Source organism: Eptesicus fuscus, chromosome 21 (assembly GCF_027574615.1).
Source record: "Eptesicus fuscus isolate TK198812 chromosome 21, DD_ASM_mEF_20220401, whole genome shotgun sequence".
NCBI classification, from domain to species: domain Eukaryota; kingdom Metazoa; phylum Chordata; class Mammalia; order Chiroptera; family Vespertilionidae; genus Eptesicus; species Eptesicus fuscus.
The window spans coordinates 1,456,103-1,478,704 of NC_072493.1; the positions used below are offsets into that span (position 1 = coordinate 1,456,103).

Here is a 22,602-nt window from a genome sequence, read left to right on the forward strand (position 1 = left end):
AAGCGTCGTCTCTTGGCCTCTACAGACCACCTAGGGCCGTAGTCAGCAAACTGCGGCTCGCGAGCCACATGCGGCTCTTTGGCCCCTTGACTGTGGCTCTTCCACAAAATACCACGGCCTGGGCGAGTCTATTTTGAAGAAGTGCCGTTAGAAGAAGTTTAAGTTTAAAAACTTCGGCTCTCAAAAGAAATTTCAATCGTTGTGCTGTTGATATTTGGCTCTGCTGACTAATGAGTTTGCCGACCACTGGCCTAGGGCTTCCCTCATACACCCGCCTCCCCAGCCATCGCGGCCTCCGCTGAATGCGTGAGTGCTGCCAGGTGCTTCCTGACCCGTCCAGGGCCTCTGGCCCTCGGGTCCTGGGCGCATGCCCCACCCGCCGCCCCCTGGCTGCCAAACACACATGCAGCCTGCCACCAGCTCTGATGGTGGCCTTCCTCGGAGGGCAGGGCGCCCTGCAGGCCTCCTCTCCCCGGGGCACCCTCAGCATCCGCCAAAGGTGGGTTTGCTTTTGTGTGTTTCCCACCTGGGAAGCAAGGCAAGCCCAGCCCTGCGCTCGGCGGAGCTCCCGTGTCTGCCTCCTGACCTCAGGGCTGCACGGGCCAAAGAGGAGGAAGCATGACCTGACCTGGTCACGGCATCATTACTGTCGCCCCAAAGGACTGGAGGGTTTTAACGTGTGTGCACAGTCACGATGCCCTTTAACATCACCCGCATGCCAGCTAGAGCCAATGGCAGGAAGGGAGATGGGCTGGATGGACCGGAAGGAGATTTCGGTGTGACATCCCTCGGGCAGGGGTATTGGGGATGGCACGGCGGGCCTGGTATTTGGGGATGGTGGAGCCGCACCAGGGCTGACCCGGCTCAGCACACCCGATCCCTGAAAAGGCTGGCCCTGGTGGCCCGGCACACATGGCAGGTTGTCTCAGGGACCTGGCCAGGATGCGGGGACTCCACAGGTTGGGGTCCTGAGTGACCCGGGAAACAGCCGCTCCCGGGCACCCGGACAAACCCTGTGAGTTCTGGGCAACGGGCGACGTCTCCACTTTTACAAGGGAGACCTTAGCCAGGGACTGGTGACAAAGTCAAAGCTCCGAGTGGCTCCTTTGTGCTACCAGAGGAGGGAGGTCTGGCACCCACGTGTGGCCTGTGCCACCGGGGGCCGGCAGCAGTTTCTGCGAGGATTTGGACACAGGTGGTTTTACTGGGGAGCTGACCCCGGGAGCAGGAGTGAGGGAGCAGGACGAGTAACCCCGGGAAGGAGGAGAGGCCAGCGTAGGCTGTGCTCAGTTCCCCTGCCTCTGGGAGAGTCCTCGTACAGGATGCCTCCCAGCACCGCCCCTGAGCGATGGAGGCGGGACATTGGTCCAGCAGCCCCTACTCCCGATGGGTTGGGGGCTACCTCTAGGTGCACTGGCTTCCTTGTTTTCAGGCTGCAGGAAGGCCAGGGGGCCCGGGGGCAGAAAGCAGAAAGGCGTGCTGCGCCCCCTTAAGGTCATGCGCTGCCTACAAGAGGTGAGTCTGAGCCCACTGAGAACTCACTGTGGTAGCCGAGGCCGAAATCAGAGGTGCATGGAGTGGCCACAATGCCAAATTCCAATGGTGTCTCTATAGTTGGACATAATATATAGGAGGGCAGCCTGTGAAGGACCAGTCTCTCTCTCTCTCTCTCTCTCTCTCTCTCTCTCTCTCACACACACACACACACACACACACACACACGTTTGGTCTGAACTGACTCAGAAAATCTGTGACAAGGTGCAGATGAAGTAATATCCCCGTTTTACAGGTGAGGAAACAGTCCCAGGGAGAGTGACAGATGTGACAAAAGTCAGTGGATGAACACAGGGACTAGGACCTGCGTATTCTGACCCTGGCATTCCTTTCTCTGCATTGTGGGCCTCCTTGGAAGAAGGTGAGCTGAGGCAAAAATGGAGGGCAGGCTGGGCAAGGCTTGAGCTCCAGGCTGGGTGCCTTCTGGATTCATCCCAATACTGCAACCCTCTGCAATGTGCACCAGTCTCCCTGCACCCCGCCCCCCCCAATGTGCACAGAGGCCCTGGCCCCACGCCTGGCTATCGAGCCCTCCAGGGATAAACAAGGCTTCTCTTCCATCCCCAGAACACTCAGCCTCCCCTCGCTGGGCGGACCCCACCCGGGCAGCCATGCGTCATTGCCGCCACTGTCCTGGCTCAGAGTAACCTCCGCAGGAACACATCCGTAAACCACAGACAATGGCTGAGGAAATGTGGGCCTCCCATGTGGCTCAAGGGCTGCCACGTGAGGGATCCGGGCAAAGGGGGTCTCGGTTCAAGGTCGTATTGTCACTTCTACCCCAGGTGTGTCCTGAGTCCTCCCCCGCCTCTCGTCTCGTTGGCTCTCTGCCAAGTCCCTGCGTGGTGGGGCAATCGGCGTTTTCACCCATTGCGGATGGGAATGTAAACTGATACAGGGGCTTTGGGGAAAACGCTTTTCAGTTCCTTACACAACTAAACCCACAGCCACTCCGTGACCTAGCAGTGAAAACACAGGACCAACGCTGCCTTCCAGGGTGAAGGGGAATTAAGGTTGCAGGTAGAACTAAAGTTGTTAAATAACTGACTTGAGAATAAAAAGATTGTCCTGGACTACCCAGGGCACCCTTCCAAGTGGAAAAGGGAGGCAGAAAATAAGGTCAGAATGATGGGATGTGGAAAAAAAATTCGGTCTTTGCTAGCTTTGATGCGGCTCAAGGAGCCAGTCTCTCTGATGGAGATAAGCGGTCATGAACCCAAGAATGCTGACAGCCTCCAGAAGCTGCAAAAGGCAAGAAAATGGACTCTCCCCGAAGTCTCTAGAAAGAGCAAATGCAGCCGATACTTTGACTTGAGCCCAGTGAGCCCGTGACTTCCGGAATAAAACACCACATTTGAATGGTGTAAGCCACTAAGTTTGTGGTAATTTGTTGTAGATGCAATAGGAAGCTAAAACAATATGAATTTAACGACACAAAAATATTTTCCAATATTAAACCATCCTTGCATTCCTGGAATAAACCCACTTGATTGTGAATTTTTTTTTAAGCATTGTTGGATTGGATAATTGGATCTATATTTATAAATGAAGCAGAGTTATTACTGATCATTCTCCTATTGCCCTTATTTAATTTTGGTATCAAGATTATTTTTCTCTGTTAAGTATGTATACTATTGGGATTATCTATTTCTTGAATGTTTAAAACTGATCTGTAACCCCACCTAGGGGTTATTTAGGGGGGTTGGTTTTAAACTACTAATTAAATCTTTATAATGATTATAGAGCTATTCAGGATTTTTCTTTCTTCTTAAATTACATTAGTTTTTTCTTTAAAATATTCATTTGATCTAAAATTTCAAATATATTTATAGAGTGTATTTCATAGTCTTCTGTGATTTTTAAATTCTTTCTCAATATGCCGTATTTTCCGGCATATAAGACAACTGGGCGTATAAGATTTTCCTGGGTTAAAAAGTCATCTTATATGCCAGAAAATATGGTAGTCCAATATATCTAATCCATTATATCTAATCCCATCTATATAGTCCAATATACCGTATTTTCCAGCGTATAAAACGACTTTTTAACCCAGGAAAATCTTATATGCCCAGTCGTCTTATACGCCGGAAAGTAGGGTATAGTTGTGCCACATTTAAATTCTGAACACTGTTTTTCTCTTAACTTTCTGGAGGTTTCCTAGAGGTTGCAAAACCATTGTACAACAATATCCCCATCAGATAATAACACCGGTACAGTCCGATACAGAGCATTTCATCACCACAGGATTGCTCATTTCGCTCTCATTAGCCACTCCCACTTCGTCCATTCTCATGTCCCCCCTCAACCTCTGACAACCACTCATCTTTTCTCCTTGTTTATAATCTGTCATTTTAAGAATGCTTTATCAATTTTAAGAAAGTTCTATACAGATGGTAAAAAAGACAAAACTAGGTACTGAATAAAATGGCACCTATCGTGTCCAATATATAATACAAATTTATTTGTATAAGTAATTAGAGATTTGTATGTAAGATAATTTGTATAAAGACCCGTGAAGAAGAAGGAAAACACGTCCCGTTGCTAAGGGAAGAGTCAGGCAGTACAAAAACCAAATAGCCCAGGATGACAGATGGCGACGCAGGAAACGAAGACTTTAACACTACTATTACAAGTATGTTTCAGAACGTTAAGAAATCTATGAACACACTGAGGGAACACATAGGGATTTCACATTAGCCAAATAGAAACTATGAAAAGAACTAAGTGAAAATTCTAGAAGCAAAAGACGCAGTCTCTGAAGTGAAACAGTTCGAATGCGGATCAGATGCTGCAGAAGAAACGATCAGAGAACGTGAAGAGAGGACACAGAAATGATCAAACTGAAGCCCACAGAGAAGGAAGACTGAAAAGGAGCCAACAGAGACGCAGGGGCCTGTGGCCTAACCTCTGTGTAAGTGAGGAGAGGAAGAGAAAGGTTGGGGCAGAACAATCATTTAAAGGAATAATGGCTGAGAAGCTTCCTGATTTGATGAAAACTCTAAACCTACAGATCAAAGATGCTCAATAAACCCCAAAAGGATAAACATTAAACAAAATCATGCAAAGGGGAACAGAATAGAGCTTCTCAGCACTAGAAATAAAGAAAAAAACGTTAAAAGTAGCTGGATGATAAAAATGCATTATATACAAGAGAACGATGAAGAGAATGACTTCTAACTTCTCGTCACAGACAATAAAAAGTACTGAAAGCAAAAAGTCAACCTAGAATTCTGTATTCGGGAAATATTCCTATCAAATGAGGGCAAAAATAAAGACACATTTGGAGAAAAGAAAGCTGAGAGTTCATTGTCAGGAGACTTGCACAAGAATGGTTCAAAGACATTCAACAAGAAAAAGTGCTGGCATCGCACAAAGAAATGAAGAGCGACAGACACAGTAAACATGCTGATAAGCAGACCCTTCCCACACATTTTCACTTGACTGTTGAGAATAAAAGTAATATCCGTGGAGTTAAAAACCCGCAGAAGAAATATGACAGCAGCACACGTGATGAGAGAGGGTCAAATGGAAGCATCTTCTTGGAAGGTTCCTGTTATATCAAATGAAAGATGTGCATTGTAAACTCTGGAGCAACCACTCACAGTACGTAAATAAGTATGGCTAGCTAATAAGCCAAAAGAAAGTGTAAGCTGATAAAATAGTTTAAAAAATTGTTTAATCCAAAATAAGCCAGGAAAGGAGGAGAAAAGGTCAAAGAACAGATGAAAGAAATGGAAAACAAAACGCAAGACGGTGGATTCAAGCCCAATCATACCAATAATTACAGTAAACAGAAGTAAACTAAATGTTCAAACTAAAAGATGGAAATTGGCCCTGGCTGGTGTGGCTCAGTTGTTTGGGCATCGTCCCATGCACTGAAAGGTCACCGGTTCAATTCCTGGTTCAGGGCACATGCCCGGGTTGTGGGCTCAATTCCTACTGGGGGGTGTGCAAGAGGCAACCAATTGATGTTTCTATCTCACATCGATGTTTCTCTCTCTCTCCCTCTCATTTCCTCTCTCTCTAAAATCAATAAAAACATGCTTAAAAAACAAAAGACGGAAATTGTCAGACAATATAAAAATGCAAGACACAAGTGGACCATGAAATCCTTAAGAGATGCATATTAAACACTAAGACACAGATCGGTTAAGAGAAAAATGACTAATCATAAGAAAGTTGGTGTGATTCGAGGGGCAATGGTAACAACAGGACAAAGAGTATTACTGGAGTTAAAAAGGAATATTCATCACGGTACAAGGGCCAGTTCATCAAGATGACATAACAATAAAAAATAATTATGACCTAGGGCAGAACTTCAGACAAACTGGCAGCGGATCAAATCACAATTACAGCTGGACGTTTCAACCTCTTTCAATAATTAATAGAACAAGTAAACAAAAAAATCAGTGAGGATAAAGAAAGACGCAGTACTATCAACAAACTAAATCTAACTGATATTTATAGAACATTACACCCAGCAATTGCGGAATACACATTCTTTTCAAGTACACATGGGACATTCATCACGATACACATTGGGCTGGGCCATAAAATGAGTCTTACAGCATTTTAAAGAACTGAAATTTAAAAACGACCATGGGAAGTTTTCGGCCTCGACCTAAAAGCCAGGCCAAGACAGACACATTTCCTCATTGTTTTCCTTTCCCAGAGGGTGAATTTTCTAGTTCCTTCTTTTACTGAGCATGGTCCTTCAAGTGTCTGCTGGTTTCCTCCCCCGAGGTCCCAGTTCCAAGTCCACCCCCTCACAGAAAATCCTCGTCTTTTGTCTCCCGTAGCCACGAAATACGAATTCTCGTTCTTACAGAGATTGGCCCATGTCCACAGGTCTAGACAATGCCTTCTCACAGTTCTGGTTTTTGGCTCCCTTTTCATTTCTTGGCCTTTACAGGTTTCCCTTCGTATCTTTCACACTTAGCCAAGCTTTTCGAATATGTTGGTGATATTCTGTTTGGCATGCTAGGGGTTTTGTGGCCACAGGGCTCTCAGATGCTCTAGTTTACATGCGTCTGGAACGTGAAGCCGGCCATATAATTCTTTAGTTACTGAGGGGTTCAAGTTACCTTGGCCGAATCAGAAGTCCCCACATTTAGAGCCAGATGGCCTTGGGTTTGCATTCCAGCCCTGGGACTCACAGTTACGTAACCCTGAGCAGTGAGGAAACCTTTCTGAGCCTTCATTTCTACATGAGTTAATTTCTACATGGGTTTCTACATGATCCCCGGTTTTCTAGTTCGTTGTAAAGACAATCTCTATTCTAGTACAATGCAAGGCAGACACGGTCAGGGAAAGGTAACATTGTCCTTACTCATCCACTCATCACATATTGAGCGTTTCTATAGATCATTTCACACAAGTGTAAAAGCAATCACAAGAAAAGGTCATACGATTGAGAATGGCTGTAGGGACTGAGTGGGCTTTTGACATAAGGTGATGGGGGGGTTCCTATTAGATTTAAAATCGGAATGAAGTCCAACATTTAAAAATTAGACTAGATGGTTGCACAATTCTCTGAATATGCTATAAAAAGGCACTGAATTGTACGGTGTGTGAATCGCATCTCAACGAAGCTTTTGTTTTAAGTCTGAATGAAGAGAAAGACAGGTGAAAATCTTTGGGAAAGAATATTCCAGAGGGAACAGCGGGACGAAGACCCTGAGGCTGGAAGGGCTGGAGTCAGTTTAAGGAAAAGGAAGATGGGGTGGAGGGAGTTTAATGGGGGAGGAGATTGAGATGGTTGAGGTCTTGGCTGCATCTATGACAGTGGGAAGGGGAGAGGTCCCGTGTCTGGGAACCAGGTGTCTATACTGCTGTGCCTCATGCAGAGAGCAGACCATGCATCTTCTAAACGGAGGTGGGTTCTTTTTTATTTTATTTTTTCTTTTAACTAGAAAAATGTATATTGGCACTTGCGTTAGTTGCTACTGCTATCATAAATATGTTTATACTAGAGACCCAGTGCGTGAAATCACGTGAGACCCAGACCCGCTGTGCCGGTGGGACCCCAGACCCACCCTGCGCGAGCTGCGGGACCCCAGACCCGCCTCCGCCGCGCGAGCCCTGCCAGCCCTGCACGAACCCTGGCCCACAAGAGGAGCTCCATGCACCGGTGCTCCATGCACCTCCTGGTGACCAGTTGTTTGGTCGTTCGGCCGTTACGGCGTCACGACCACAGGCCTTTTATGATATAGATTTTATATACAAAAGACCCACATGATGTACCGTGTGTGTGTTTTATTCAGAGGTGGTAGCAACTGTCCTAGCTGCCAAGTAAAATATTCTTTAGACACTGTCATTGTAGACAAGAATAAAATCTGGACACCATTAGCAGATACAACATTACCTTCCTTTGAGCACCGTTGCTAATATGGAGCCCTCACCCATACACCCAATGCTAAAACAAAGCTAACCCTGTTTAAGATTCTGGATCGTGGAGTACCTTCTGAAACAAAAGCAGGCCAACAACTAAATGAGTCCGTTACTGACAGGTTAACAAAGACACCCAGTGACTGAACATCTCAAACAGGACTAAAGTCAACATCTGCGGAGCACTCAGCATACAGCCACTTCTAACCACTCTGTCCTTTAAATGAGAATATTCTGATACCAGGATGAAGGCCTAAAGTAGCATTTCCCGTTCCCTTCCCCCCACCTTAATTTTGAGGCGGTCTCTTTCACATATCCATTGTGCCAGCTCTCACACTTGGCCGCCCAGAACTCTGACAGCCGTGGCAGAGAATGAAACACACTGTGTAACGCAAGCAACATGGTCTGCACGTATGTAGGATGCCATGGTCCCTCAAGGAGACTCTCCTGATTGAAATTTGGCTTCTGGGTCTCAGGACCTACTCTTTCTCATTTCAGAGAGTTCCCTGTTTTTCTCAAACTATTACAGAAAACTACAGTGCATTTAACTGATTTCATGAAATGCAATTCCTTACTATACATCCCACGAGGAGGAAGGCCTCTTTAGAAGAAGGTTTGGTTAAGATACCGTAAAAGGAGAGGCCTCGTCTGAGTAACACCAAGGATCACGGCTTGGGTTACTGCACACCCCCCACCAGTCAAAAGTCAACTTTTGCACCCTTGGCTAAAATGTGAGTTTTTCATTAGAGTAAAATTATGTCTGACATTTCATAAAGCTTCAATGCAAACAAAGAGGATTAATCATATTCATAAATATGCAAACAGGTTCAAACCACAATATTAAAAAGGCCTATTATATTTGAGACAAAAAGAGCAAAACCATAATTTTTTAATGGCCACGATTTTAGGTAGCAGTTCTGTTTGTTCAGTAACGTAATAAAATAGGAATATTACATTGGCAGAAGTGGAATTAAAGGGCATACAATGTTATTTTAAAACAGGCAGACAACGGGTCACTTCCAAGAGCCTCATAGAAAGCTTTTAATTTTCAATGATACTTTTTTTCATGACCAGTAGGATTAACATGTGCCTTTTCTATGATAAAAAATATAGTCACGGTACCTGAGTATTACATACATTCAATTGCAGATGACAAACACTATTGGAAACCTAGACTTTTATAATTCCTTCAGCAATTGTTTCCAGTTCATTCAATGCTTTTTGTCTAAGTAGCTTTAAGATACATAAAAAGCAAACAATTATATATATACTCTGACAAAGTTCCTAGTAAGCAATTATTCAAATACACATTTACTCATTAAATTAGAATATGCAAGTGCTTAGTATGTAGAACTAGTTTAAAGTCATGACTCTTGATTAAATGTAAATGCCAACACCTCTCTCCTGAGACTTTCCACTTCAAAATGGCCTTCGTAGCACACTGGCCAGGGGGTGACTCACCATGCTATTCAGACACATAAGCAAAACAACGGGTTTAAATGCAAAGACTAAATTCAGAATCTGAACCAACTAATTTTGATGCATTATATTAAAAAAATTGGTTCTCTGTTCAAAATTTCCAACATAAACCAATATGTGTACATGCATGACATCCAATAAAAATGGCACGAGAGGGAAGTTATTGGTTAACCCAGTGGTCGGCAAACTCCTTAGTCAACAGAGCCAAATATCAACGGTACAACGATTGAAATCTCTCTTGAGAGCCAAATTTTTTAAACTTAAACTTCTTCTAACACTACTTCTTCAAAATAGACTCGCCTAGGCCATGGTATTTTGTGGAAGAGCCACACTCAAGGGGCCAAAGAGCCACATGTGGCTCGAGAGCCACAGTTTGCTGACCACTGGGTTAACCTGAAGGATACACATCACTGTTAGGTTCCTGCCTGGGGGCTGAATGTGGGCCTGCTAGGTCTTTGCAGTCCCTAGCTTTCGGCGACGCCTTAGAACCCGGTGTTTTCCCGGTACTGTAGACACCTCAGACAAGTTCTAAAACTCGAGTGGACATATAAAAAATAAAACTCCCACTTGGATGGTAACGTTATGAATCCTAATATCATATCAGTAGAAGAAATCGGATTCATTTACTGGGCAAGAGCTACATTCTAAACTGTCCAGCTCAAATTAAACTAAACTCTGTGGCACACAATTCATTTTCTCATTAGGCAATCAATGTTCCCTTCAATAAGGCAATTCCCACTTAGCCCGTGGCCATGGCTGTTGCCAGTGAAATAAAGGTCTACATCAGCAGATGGTGCAAAAGGGTCTGATTTCCCTCAGCAGGTGGTTTAGGGGTGCAGGCGAAAGAGAACAGGGATTTTTAAGAGCCTCATCTAATTAAGAGAGTTCTCCTTGCTAATCCAACCACAGTCACTGATCCAAGAAACTGGAAATGGGGGGCGGGGGGAGTAATCTGTAAAATTAAAGGTAAAACATTCTGCACTCTTCCTCAGACTCTTCATTCTTATTTCCAGAGAGGAAGGGGACTAGAGATGACAAAATAGTACTTTTTCCCTTAGAAAACTCTTTACCGTGTTGATTAATACGCTCCAGGAAGGCAGCGCACTCCATTCATTTGGATGTGCAAACTCAATGGGAAAATCTGCAAAAACATGCTCATCACCAGTAAACCAATCAGTACAGTACAATATGGCAGGAAAAAACATGTTACTTGACCTACACATGTGAATGAAAGCATCTTAATAAAATCTATCATTTTTATAAAAAACCTTTCCATTTAAAATTTTTAAAAATTTAATTCTCACCCGAGGACATGTTTTTATTGATTTGAGAGAGAGAAAGGGAGGGAGAGAGAGAGAGAGATTGATATGAGAGAGAAACAGATCAGTTGCCCACCCCTGCACGCGCCCCAACCCGGGATTGAACCCACAACCTAGGTATGTGCCCTGAAATCCTTTGGTGCATGGGAGGATGGTCAACCAACAGAGCCACTCAGCCAGGACAAAGTTTTCCAGTTTATACATCACCATGACTCAATAAATCATATTTATGATACGACTGATCCACGCCGTCCCGATCTCAGGGAAAAGCCGCTCCGCCCTCTGTGCCGGGAATGCGTGCTCTCAGTCATCTTTCTTGTCTGAGGGGCTCTCGGCGTGGCTTTCAGGACTGACTTTATTACTGGCCGTGGAGGGCGCTGCCGGGCCCGCCTCCGGTAAGGAAAACACGTGGCCGGCCTGCAGTTCCAAGTACGTCGTAAAGATCCTCGCGTATTCCGGGTGCTTTAGGGCAAAGCTTTTAAATTCCTCTAGAAAAAGGGAGGAAACCAAACCCCATAAATGGAGGTGAAGATTCTTTGGGCACATGACTTTAATAAGATAATTACTTCCAACTCCTATGACTCAACCCTCATAAATTTGGACAACTACTTGGGAAGACAGTGTTTCCATGACCTAGTGAAGTTGAAAGATATGCATGTCCTGTGATCCATTAATTCTATCCCCAACGTGTATAGAACCTAGAGAAATTGATGCCTAGTGTGTCCTGGAAGACACGGATGAGAATTCCGGGGCAACATTATTTGTTGGAGCTAAAAAATGGACAGAGCGCATGTGTTTGTCAACAGCGGAAATGGCTAAGTACATGTTGATGTGTTCGTGGAACATGATGCTGTAAGGCGATGACAATGAAGGGACAGCCGTGGGGCCACCATGCAGATGCATCTTAAAGCCGCTCTGCTGAATGAAACGAGCCAGATACAAACGAACACCATTTGTCTGAGTCTGTCCTATAAATTCCAAAAACTCAGGCAAAACAGAAATGGAGGAAAGTTGATGGAGCTTGTTTAGCAAAGGGAACCTGGTCTTTGAATCAGCTTGCTCTGTGGGTCTATAAAAAAGGGATTTGAACCCAATGTCCTCTTTCTATCCATTGATTTACTTTTTGATCCTGTGATTAAAGGAGCCTGCTTCACAGCACATGAGACGACCCAAGAACGCTTGAAGATGGAGCAGGTCTTGGTGATGAGGAAGTCGCCAGACAGAGCCCGAGTCATTCTTTGCAACCACAACATATTTGCATTCATAGGCGACTTTACACTGAGTGCCCAGATGATGATGATCTCTGAACACATAATAATCTGGCCACTCAGTGCATATCCCATATAATAAGAGGCTAATATGCAAATTGTCCCCTCAACCAGGAGTTCGACCAGCAGGCAGGCCGGCCAACCGCCCATGTCCCCTCCCCCTGGCCAGGCTGGCCAGACCCCACCCATGCACGAATTCATGCACCGGGCCTCTAATACACACACACACACACACACACACACACACACACACACACACAGACTGAGTGGCCAGATTATTATGCGTTCAGAGATCATAATAATCTGGCCACTCAGTATATATTCCAAATCAGACAAGCTATGAATTGTTCCTTCTGAAAATCCCGAACAAAGGTTCCCCTGCATCGGTCTGTGTCGATGACGGAGACATGGAGGACTTAGGTGGCTTCTAAGATAAGTGAACTTTGATTTTAAGACTCAGGCTCTGTTCAAAAGATCAAGGTCTCTGTCCTCTTGGGAAATGTCCGTGGCATTAAAGAGAAACTCACTTCTAGAAGAAGTGCTGTGAACTAACTTTGAAATTGGGCATTAATGTGGCTAATGGAAAACCAAGAATGCAAACAGTTTAAATGATCTACAGTGAAACCACTGAAAAGGTCACGTTTATGATATATTTAATACCTATTCCTGCATAAAGTAATACTTAAATATCCCAGACATTCCTGAAAAAAAAATAATGTAGACTGGTATACTGTTGGGAAAAGGGAGATATTCTGAAAAGGAAAAAAGTTGAACTTCCCAAAACAATGCAGGTTTTCCTATAAAATTATTAAAACCAAAGGGCAAAATTATGACCACTGACAAAGAACTTTTAGTATTAGCTTCCACTGAAATAGCGATTCCAAATAGTTTTTCAAAAGTTGGTAGTTCAGAATAATATAGAGTCTTATATATGAAAGAAAAATGGTCAGAGGAGAGTATGCATGGGGTTTCTGACTAATAAGTTTTATCTCAGTAGTATATACTTCACCATTCCCTGTCTCCCTTCCTCCCATCTTTTTTTTTCTTAAATGAATTCACTAGAGTAAGTGCCATAGGCACTTAATTACCTAAAATAGAATAAAGGGCTGCCAAAATGACAGTAATTAAAACCAGAGTAAGAGAAGTTTGTGACCTCATTTCCTCATCCCATACAAGTGAAGCCGAAAGTCTTTGGACACACTGAAGAGAGCCTCGGGGAGCAGCCTGCCTAAGGGAGCAGCCCGGGGAGCCCACGCCGCCTGGCGTCTGTGAGCCCGCCCCACTGACCACGTCAACGCTGAGGTGGTCTCTCTGCTGTGGGTGTTTCTCGATGGCCGCACTGTGAAACAGGTGGAAACTGAGGCACCATCCCTCTGCCTGTGGGACTTGTTCTGGTGGGTGGTCTTGAGCCATTGGCAGAAAGGCCAGTCACTGATGGACGAACCTACCATTTGGCCAGAAGGTCTTCCTCCCCATCGTCCCTCCCTCACGGGGGTCCCGGGGCAGGACATGAGGTAGCGAATGTGAAAGCTTACTGAAGCCGCTAACAGTCACCATCACCAGGTGGTTTAGCTACGGCTATTATGGATGGCACCTCAGCCCACATCTCTGCTGTGGTTACCATCTGGTTGGGTTAATGTGCTCAGCGCTGCTTGGCCACGCTGACAGCAGATGGGACAAGCCCCTCAAAGAGGGAGGGGCAGCCCTAACCGGTGTGGCTCGGTGGATGGAGCGTCGGCCTGCGGACTGAAGGGTCCCAGGTTTGATTCCGGTCAAGGGCATGTACCTTGGTTGTGGGCACATCCCCAGCAGGAGGTGTGCAGGAGGCAGGAGGTGTGCAGGATGTTTCTCTCTCATCGATGTTTCTAACTCTCTATCCCTCTCCCTTCCTCTCTGCAAAAAATCAATAAAATATATGAAAAAAGAAACTTTATTAAAAAAAAGAAAGAGAGAGAGGCGCTTGGGTGTGGAGGGCAATGGGGTGGGTTCTACAGCCAGGTGGTCTTGCTTTAGGAACCCTGGCTCTGATACTCTCTAGCCGGATGACCTTAGGTAAGTTACTTAAATCCTCTGCACCTCAGTAAAAGAATAATAATAAAAGGTACGGATGAAATAGGCTTGCTGTAAAGAATAAATGAGTTACTCTGTATACAATGTTTAGAAGACCACGCAGCATATGGTAAGTCCTCAATAATTAGCTACTACCACTACACCACCACAACTACTAGTACTACTACCATCATCATCATCATCATCATCATCATCATCTCTATTGACAATATGATTAGTGGAAAGCGACAATACTCTTGTCTGAGAGTCAGTCCATAGTCCGATGCTCTCCTTGTAAACTGAGTCAGGCGCCCAATTGCCTACTCACCATAGGACACAGAGTCCCCCTGGGCTATCTCCTTGAAGAGACCAGAGCCGTCGAGGTCAGGCACCCCGAGGGAAGCCTGCAGAATGGTGGAAAACTCTTCCTCTGAGATGTAGCCATCCTCATCAAGATCAAAGAGCTGCAAGAAACGAAAAGAAAAGGGAGGAATGAGCTCCCTCAGAGCAAGACCAGTACGAAATAATCTCGGGAAATAAACTCTTGAATAATGCAAACATTCATCGTGCCTGGGCCAAGGACACGTTCCTGAAGAAAGTAGGGTGTCTGTGGCCCTCGCCACACGTCTAGGTGAGTGGGGGGAAGAGACAGAATTACAATAGGGGCCACCACATGCACAGGACAGAAGGACATGGGAGTCCCATGGAGGAGAGAAGGGGGACTCCTCTCCGGAGAGGTCAGGGAAGGCTGGACAGAGGAGGTGACATGTGAGTTGGGTCTTAGAACCTCAAGAGACATTCCCGGAATATACAAGGACTGGCGGGGAACTGTGTGGGGCTCAAGTCAGGAGTCTGAAGGACAAGCAGGAATCAGACCACAATGGGAATGGAATGGCTCACCTAACCCCGTGGGGAGCATGCTGGCTGGGAATGTGGTGTGAGCACATATGAACCAACAAAGCTCTTTGAGGCAGAGTGTGGAGGTGGGATCGGGGGGCAGAAGGTTAATAAAACTAGAATCAGGAAAACCAGTTAAGAGACTGGGGTGGAAAAACAGGAAGGACACAGGAAGGGGAGAAATTATAAGGAAGCAAAGACAGGGATTGCATATCGATTAGAGGTCAGTAGTGACAGAATGGAAGGTTTTTTTAAGTCAAGTAGCAGAACAGAAAAACGGATGGGTAATGAGTATTCCATATTCAAAATCCTCTCCTGGGCATTAAAAAAATTAATGATATAAGTACTGACTTGGTGCAGGCAGCGCTCAAAAGTATTCAAATCCCTTTATATGTACTAACTCATTTAACCCTTACAATAGTCTTAGGTGTGGGTCGTGCCATTATTAGCCCCATCTTACAGATGAGAAAACTTTCCCAAGATCACACAACTCCTAAGTAGTAGAGCTGGGAGCCACATCCAGGCAGGTAATACCTAGAGTTCTTGTTGTTAAGGTATCTACTTCTGACCAATTACAAGATCAAAAACAAGAAAAAACACGACACCTAGACGTGAGGTAAGGTGTGATAATCATGAAGTGAACAACAAGCAAATATAGAATCGTGTTGTCATTGTCCATGTAATTCGAAGCTGTAATGTGCTGCCCCTGCTGAGAAAGCGCTGACTTCTAGTCCATTTTCCACCTCTGAGCTCCTCCTGGCGGCCACGATAGTCGGAAAGTGCAAAGTGAGTGAGCGTTTGTTTGTCCAAACTGTAGCCTCAGGGCCCTTTAGGGCCCGAGACCGCAAATAGCAATTGCCGGGATTCAGACCCCCTGCCCTCCTGCGAGCTCTAAGCTTTCTGCAAAGGTTTGCCGTCCTAAACAACCCTCACCCCTCGGCGAACAGTCCCAGTGGTTGCCACATGTGGTCTCGGGTGGCTCTCCCTTCCATACTGAGTCCCCTTCACGGGTCCACACTGGGGACTTTGACTTCCTCTCCATCGGTCAGTGGTCACGCTACCCTAGATCGCCCCCTTCACTAAAACACTCGGTTTCCCTCCATTCCTCCCAAAAGTCTTCCTGCTACAAAATGCCCCGATCTAATGAACGTAAACCCGAGGCTCTCGCAGCGAGTTTAACACCCAAGTTTCCTCTGGGGGAGTGATATCTCCCCGTCGCACAGACGACCGTGGAACACTTAATTAACCAAAACATCCCGTCTTTCCCAAGACATGGCCCAAGACCACGTGGACCCTGCCTGGAACGGGAGAGATGAGCAGAGCTGGACGTGGCTCCCTCTCACTGAAGCGCCCGGGGGCGGAGTGCAGGGACGTTCCTGGAGCCGATGCGCTGTCACCGCGGCTCCCTCCTGAGTCCATGCCCAATGCTACAGCTGAGGCGCTCTGGCCAACATGCTACCCTACAGGTCACTGTGATGGTGACATGAGATCAAAGACGGGACGCCACCTGTGAAGTGCTGCCCACATAAAAGAATGTGAATGGATCATACATAAACACAAACATATACGCTGAGTGGCCAGGTTACTATGATCTCTGAACGCATAATAATCTGGCCACTCAGTATATATCCTATATAATAAAAGGCTAATATGCAAATTGTCCCCTCGACCAGGAGTTCGACCAGGAGGCAGGCCGGCCAACCGCTCATGTCCCCTCCCCCTGGCCAGGCTGACCGGACCCCACCCATGCACAAATTCATGCACTGGGACTCTAATATATATATATACTAGTGACCCAGTGCACGAACTTTGTGCACATTAAGAGGGGATTAATTAGAGGAAATAATTTAATATTGCTATTTGCCCTTTCTCTATAATAGAAGTGTCAGAGATGAAAGAAAACTAGTAAAATGTATATGAAAACCTTCCTCCTGTCAGAGTCTGGGGCACACCACGGGACCCAGAGTCAAGTGCCCGCCCACCCACATGCACCTCAAAATCGTGTGAGACCCAGACCCGGCCGCCCCCCTCCCCCTCATTGGGCTAGATCCAGACCCGGCCAGTCCCACCCTTCTCAAGCCCTGCCAGGCAGGGGGCATAGCCTCAGGTCCCCTGGCCAGGGGCCAGCATGGGAGGCATGGCCTGAGGTTCCCCAGCCCAGACCGGGGCAGGGGGCGTGCCTTGAGGTCCTCCGTCAAGCTCCGCCAGGTGGGGGACACGGCCTGAGTTCCCCCAACCCAGCACTGGGGGTGCACCTTGAGGTTCCCCGTCAAGCCCCGCTGGGTGGAGGGTGCAGCCTGAGGTCCCCTAGCCCAGCACCAAGACGGGAAGTACACCTTGAGGTCCCTCATCAAGCCCTGCCAGGCGGGGGGCGTTGCCTCAGGTCCCCTGGCCTGGCACTGGGGTGGGGGGTGCGGCCTAAGGTCCCCCAGCCTGACGCCAGGGCAGGGGGGCACAGCCTGAGGTCCCCTGTCAAGCCCCACAGGGGCGGGGGAGGGCGTAGCCTCAGGTCCCTGCTGATTGCTCGTTAAGGTTCCTTATGTGAACTTGGCCTCAGCCATCTTTGTGATGGAATGATGGTCAATTAGCATATTCCCTCTTTATTACTTACACACACACACACACACACACACACACACACACACACACACTGAGTGGCCAGATTATTATGTGTTCAGAGATCATAATCTGGCCACTCAGTGTATATATATGTAGTATGCCAAAATATATTCAAACACATTCAAGAAGGTTAAAAAGTAACCAATACAAAGCATGACCCTTGCCTTACTGAAAAAAAGAAGAGCTAATTATAGTTTTAGGTCCCCCTTTTCTCACCCTGCCCCCCAAACCAAGGTCTAGGCTAGACAAAAATCTCAAGACTTCTCTATAAACAGTAATTACTGTGACGAGGGCCACATTTTCTATCAGGTCTTTCATTGGTGAACCCCAAGTGCACATCTGCCCAGCTACCCTTATAATTATGCATACGTTCCCAAAACAGAACCAGAAATATCTGGACCGGAATAAGTGAGCTGCGGATATAATTTTAGGTTTCATGATGAATAAGTCTGTAAAAGCCAAAGCTTTCCACTTGGAAGAAGTTCTGGCCCTCGCCTCCTGACCATCTGCTAAGCATCAACCACGTCGGCTCCTCGCAGGCCTCCCAGTTAACTCGGTTCACACCGCTCGGACACAAAAAGGAAACCTAGACCTGGGGAATCCTCGGTCCAGGATGGAAGACACGAACATTTCTGAGGCCCTCCCAGGGGGTCGCTCAGATGCGAGAGAGGGTTTGGGGAGGAAGTCTTTCTAGATAACAGAGGTGGGGGGGCTTGTTGGGGTCCTGGGGAAATCATCTTCTCAGAGAAAACCAGGAAGGAATGAGAGGGGGAGACAGGGATAGAGAAGGTCCCCCAGCTGACGCCGTGGACAGAAGCAAGGAGACCACCACGTGGCTGAATGATGAGGTCAGCAGCCACGGCTTGGCAAGGCAGGAGGGAGGGGGAGTTTGTGCTTTACTTGAGAGCAGACTGGACACGATTAGAATTCGGGTGGGGGCACCCCCCCATTGAAACACTAACTAGATGTAGCCCCTTTCAACTCAGAAGAACCGAAAACACACTTTGGGAATGTATTCTTCCATCTCTCTCTGTTTTAAAATTTTTAAATGTTTTTTTTATTGAGTTTAGAGAGAAGAAGGGAGAGGGAGAGAGAGAAACATCAACGAGAGAAACATTGATCAGGTGCCTCCTGTACCCACCCCGACTGGGCATCAAACCCACAACCTGGGCCCGGGAGGACACTCCACCACCTGAGCCACAGCAGCCAGGGCTCTCCCATCTCTTTTTTGCACACGGAAGTGATAGATGAAGCCGGGGTCCTCAGAACTGAAACCCATGGGGACTGGGGCCATGGTCATATTTGTCCCCCTACACTGCTGTGAAAATACATGTGATACTGCAGGAAAGCACGGAGGGGGGACGCTGGGACATTCTGGATGGGTTCACCTGGGACCACCACAACAGAACAACCCCCACCGAAAACACCTTTAACACCAACTCGGACACACAGATGAGAGGCAAGGACAGGTCCCGATGCCCCGAGGGAGGAAGCCGGGTGACTGGCGACAGGTGGTGATTATTTATGAGCCTCCGTCGGGGCTTGCAAAGAGGGAGGCAGAAAAGAGATAATTTTTTAAGCTAATTTGTGAAATCGCCTGCTCTTCGGCTCCGACGCCGAGGCCTGGGCCGCTTGCAGAGACCTTTGCGCTTAAACGGGTGTTTGCGTTCCTCTCTGCTCAGGAGCCATGGTCTTAATCGCATTAGCCCCGAGTACCTGTCACTGCAGATCTATCAACCCCGCGTAACAGATCCACCGGTTCCAAATAATGCACTTAGAGTCAGCACCTGTTTGTGGGGCAGAGCGAGATGCGCTCAGTGGGGCTGACAGTACCTTAAAGGCCACCTGGATGATCTCCTCCGTGTTGGCGGGGTTGCACAGCACAGCCAGGCCGATCACGTACTCCCGGAAGTCGATGCTGCCGTCGTGGTTCTGGGAAGGGAGGGGAGACATCAGTGAGCGGGGCCCCCCGCCGACCTGCTGCTGGGCATAGCCCTCAAGGTGAAGGTCGGGTCTGCCAGCAGCTCCACACACTCGTGCGCTGAGCCGACGGGGAAAAGAGTTTGTGCGGAGGTGGAACAGCAAGCAGGGGGCCCACCCATTCCTAGATCATAAGGAAGAAAACGGTATTTCCGTTTAGCAGTAAACACAAACATTTTATCACCAAGGCCCGTTAGAGGGGCTCCATGGCACCCAGCATGGTTCTTTTAAAAAAAAAAAATGTATTTGTATTGATTTCAGAGAGGAAGGGAGGGAGAGAGAGAGAAACATCAAGGATGAGAGAGAATCATGGATCGGCGGTCTCCTGCACGCCCCACACTGGGGATCAAGCCTGCAACCTGGGCCTGTGCCCTGACCGGGAACTGAACTGTGACCTCCTGGTTCATAGGTCAACGCTCAACCACTGAGCCATGCCGGCTGGACTCAGCGTGGTTCTTGAGCTCAGCCTGGCCAGGAGCCCCTCTGGAGGCAGGATCCAGGACTTCCGTCCCACGTGGGGCTGAAGCGCACCCTCCACCATGGAGGGAGGCCCTGCCATGCTGGCCAGCTCCAGTGGGTCACTAAAGGGTCACTAAGCAACCCTTCCCCTGTAGACAATGGAAGGGGGAGGAAAAGGGTGAATTGAGGCAATAATCACAGCGACATTCTTTCCTCTTTCCAGCCCAAATCTGCAATCAACCAGCAGGTAGGGGGGCGAACCTGAGCTCCATCCGGGGCCCCTCAGTGGTACCAGGCCCCTGGAGATGCGGCAGCTAAGGCTCTGGACACTACACCCAACCAGCGTGACACTAGGGTCTACACACCCCACGAGGTGTTTCATGAGGCCACGCTGGAGAAGGGCTTGGCCATTCCACCCGGGCTGACTGAAGGCAGTATTTCCCTGCACATCAAGGACTCACCTGGACAGGAACTGTGCAAGGATGAAATGGGCAGAAAGAAAAGGAGAGAGAGAGAGAAAGGGGGAGAGAGGGAGGGAGGACGGGAGGAGGAGATGGGGGAGAGAGGGAGGGAGGACGGGAGGAGGAGATGGGAGAGAGAGGAAGGAAGGAAGGAAGGAAGGAAGGAAGGAAGGAAGGAAGGAAGGAAGGACCGGGAGGGAGGGAGGGAGGGAGGGAGGGAGGAAAAAGGAAAAATGAGATGGGAGAGAGGGAAGGAGCGGGGAGGGAGGAAGTGAGAGAACCTTAAATGCACTAGGACTACCATCCCAGGTGTTAAGAGTTATTTTGGCAGCAAAATCGTCAAGTGATGAGTTCCCAGATAAACAATGAACTGGTAGCAACACGGCTAGGGCGGGACTTGATGGACTAACCAATGTTTGGCACCAGTAAGAGTGTGATCCTTACATAAAACAGACCCGGCCCTGCAGCAGCCAACAGAGAAAGGCTCGAGTCCTGAAGATACTCGACAGACACAAGGGGCCTCGGTATTCAGTCAGCCCACGCCCAGTTACCCAGGGGTCAGGGAGGAGGTGTTCAGTTTACCCGAATACCCCTTAAGAGTGCATTTCTACCCATGTACTGAACGGTAGGACCAATTTTCTAGGTGCCAATTGTTTTATCCACTTAGCACCACAGATAAACCTTGGAAATAAGTAATTCTAAGGGCATTTCAAGGTCAACAGGCACGTCCAAAAATATTTCTAAGGCCCCACTATGGCTGAGTTGTGCAACCCACCGATGAGATTTCTGACCAAGGCTACTATATAAAACCAACTTTTACAAGTAGATGCACTATTACACACAAAAAAAGTGCCCTTTAAATTAATGTATGACTACTGACTGTGCGTCCAAAAATATTTCTAAGGCCCCACTATGGCTGAGTTGTGCAACCCACCGATGAGATTTCTGACCAAGGCTACTATATAAAACCAACTTTTACAAGTAGATGCACTATTACACACAAAAAAAGTGCCCTTTAAATTAATGTATGACTACTGACTGTGCGTCCAAAAATATTTCTAAGGCCCCACTATGGCTGAGTTGTGCAACCCACCGATGAGATTTCTGACCAAGGCTACTATATAAAACCAACTTTTACAAGTAGATGCACTATTACACACAAAAAAAGTGCCCTTTAAATTAATGTATGACTACTGACTGTGCGTCCAAAAATATTTCTAAGGCCCCACTATGGCTGAGTTGTGCAACCCACCGATGAGATTTCTGACCAAGGCTACTATATAAAACCAACTTTTACAAGTAGATGCACTATTACACACAAAAAAAGTGCCCTTTAAATTAATGTATGACTACTGACTGTGTTGGGTACAGAGCACACAGTACTTCCTGCCACAGGGCGCAGAATTCAGGGGATTAAATTGAGATGAAGGTGTTTCTCAAAATCATCTGGGGTATTTTGAAATTTAAAAAATGTAGAGGTGCAATTTCACGTATTTTTTAAAAATCAATGAATGTTATTTTCACCTTACTATATTGACTGCATTGCTTGATATTAAACATGTTAAAATAATGGGATGGAGTGACAGGAATCAAAGGCCTTCATCTTAGGCTCTTGGTATTCTCCCACGTAGAAATGGCAAAATTAAAAAAAAAAAGTATCAGGTAAATACTCCCTCTTACATTGAAAATGTGCCTTTAAAACATCAACTGTTGGATGAAAACTAAGAAATCTGTTTAATTTTTTAAAATATGTTTTTTGTTGATTTTAGAGAGAGAGGAAGGGAGAGGGAGAGAAACATCCATTGGCCGCCTCCTGCACGCTCCCTACTGGGGATTGAGCGTGCAACCTGGGCATGTGCCCTGACCTTTTGGTGCATGGGACAATGCTTGACCAACAAAGCCACACCAGCCAGGCAACACTAAGAAATTCAATTACTCATTCTATGCCAGTGGTCGGCAAACTCATTAGTCAACAGAGCCAAAGATCAACAGTAGAATGATTGAAATTTCTTTGAGAGCCAAATTTTCTAAACTTAAACTTCTTCTAACTCCACTTCTTCAAAACAGACTCGCCCAGGCCGTGGTATTTTGTGGAAGAACCACACTCAAGGGGCCAAAGAGCCGCATGTG

General features: G+C 46.9%; 1 protein-coding gene across 2 annotated transcripts in view; it reads right to left on the reverse strand.

Annotated features, from left to right (window-relative positions):
• Positions 1-8,767: 8,767 nt before the first annotated feature.
• Positions 8,768-22,602, reverse strand: part of LPCAT2 (lysophosphatidylcholine acyltransferase 2) — a 58,354-nt gene continuing 44,519 nt past the window's right edge. For both annotated transcript variants that reach the window (XM_054710025.1, XM_054710026.1), the window contains 3 exons: positions 19,406-19,504; positions 14,385-14,520; positions 8,768-11,227 (listed from right to left, as the gene is read on the reverse strand). In XM_054710025.1, coding sequence (XP_054566000.1) covers positions 11,043-11,227; positions 14,385-14,520; positions 19,406-19,504 — 420 coding nt within the window. In that variant the 3' untranslated portion in view covers positions 8,768-11,042. The remainder of the gene's footprint in view (positions 11,228-14,384; positions 14,521-19,405; positions 19,505-22,602) is intronic.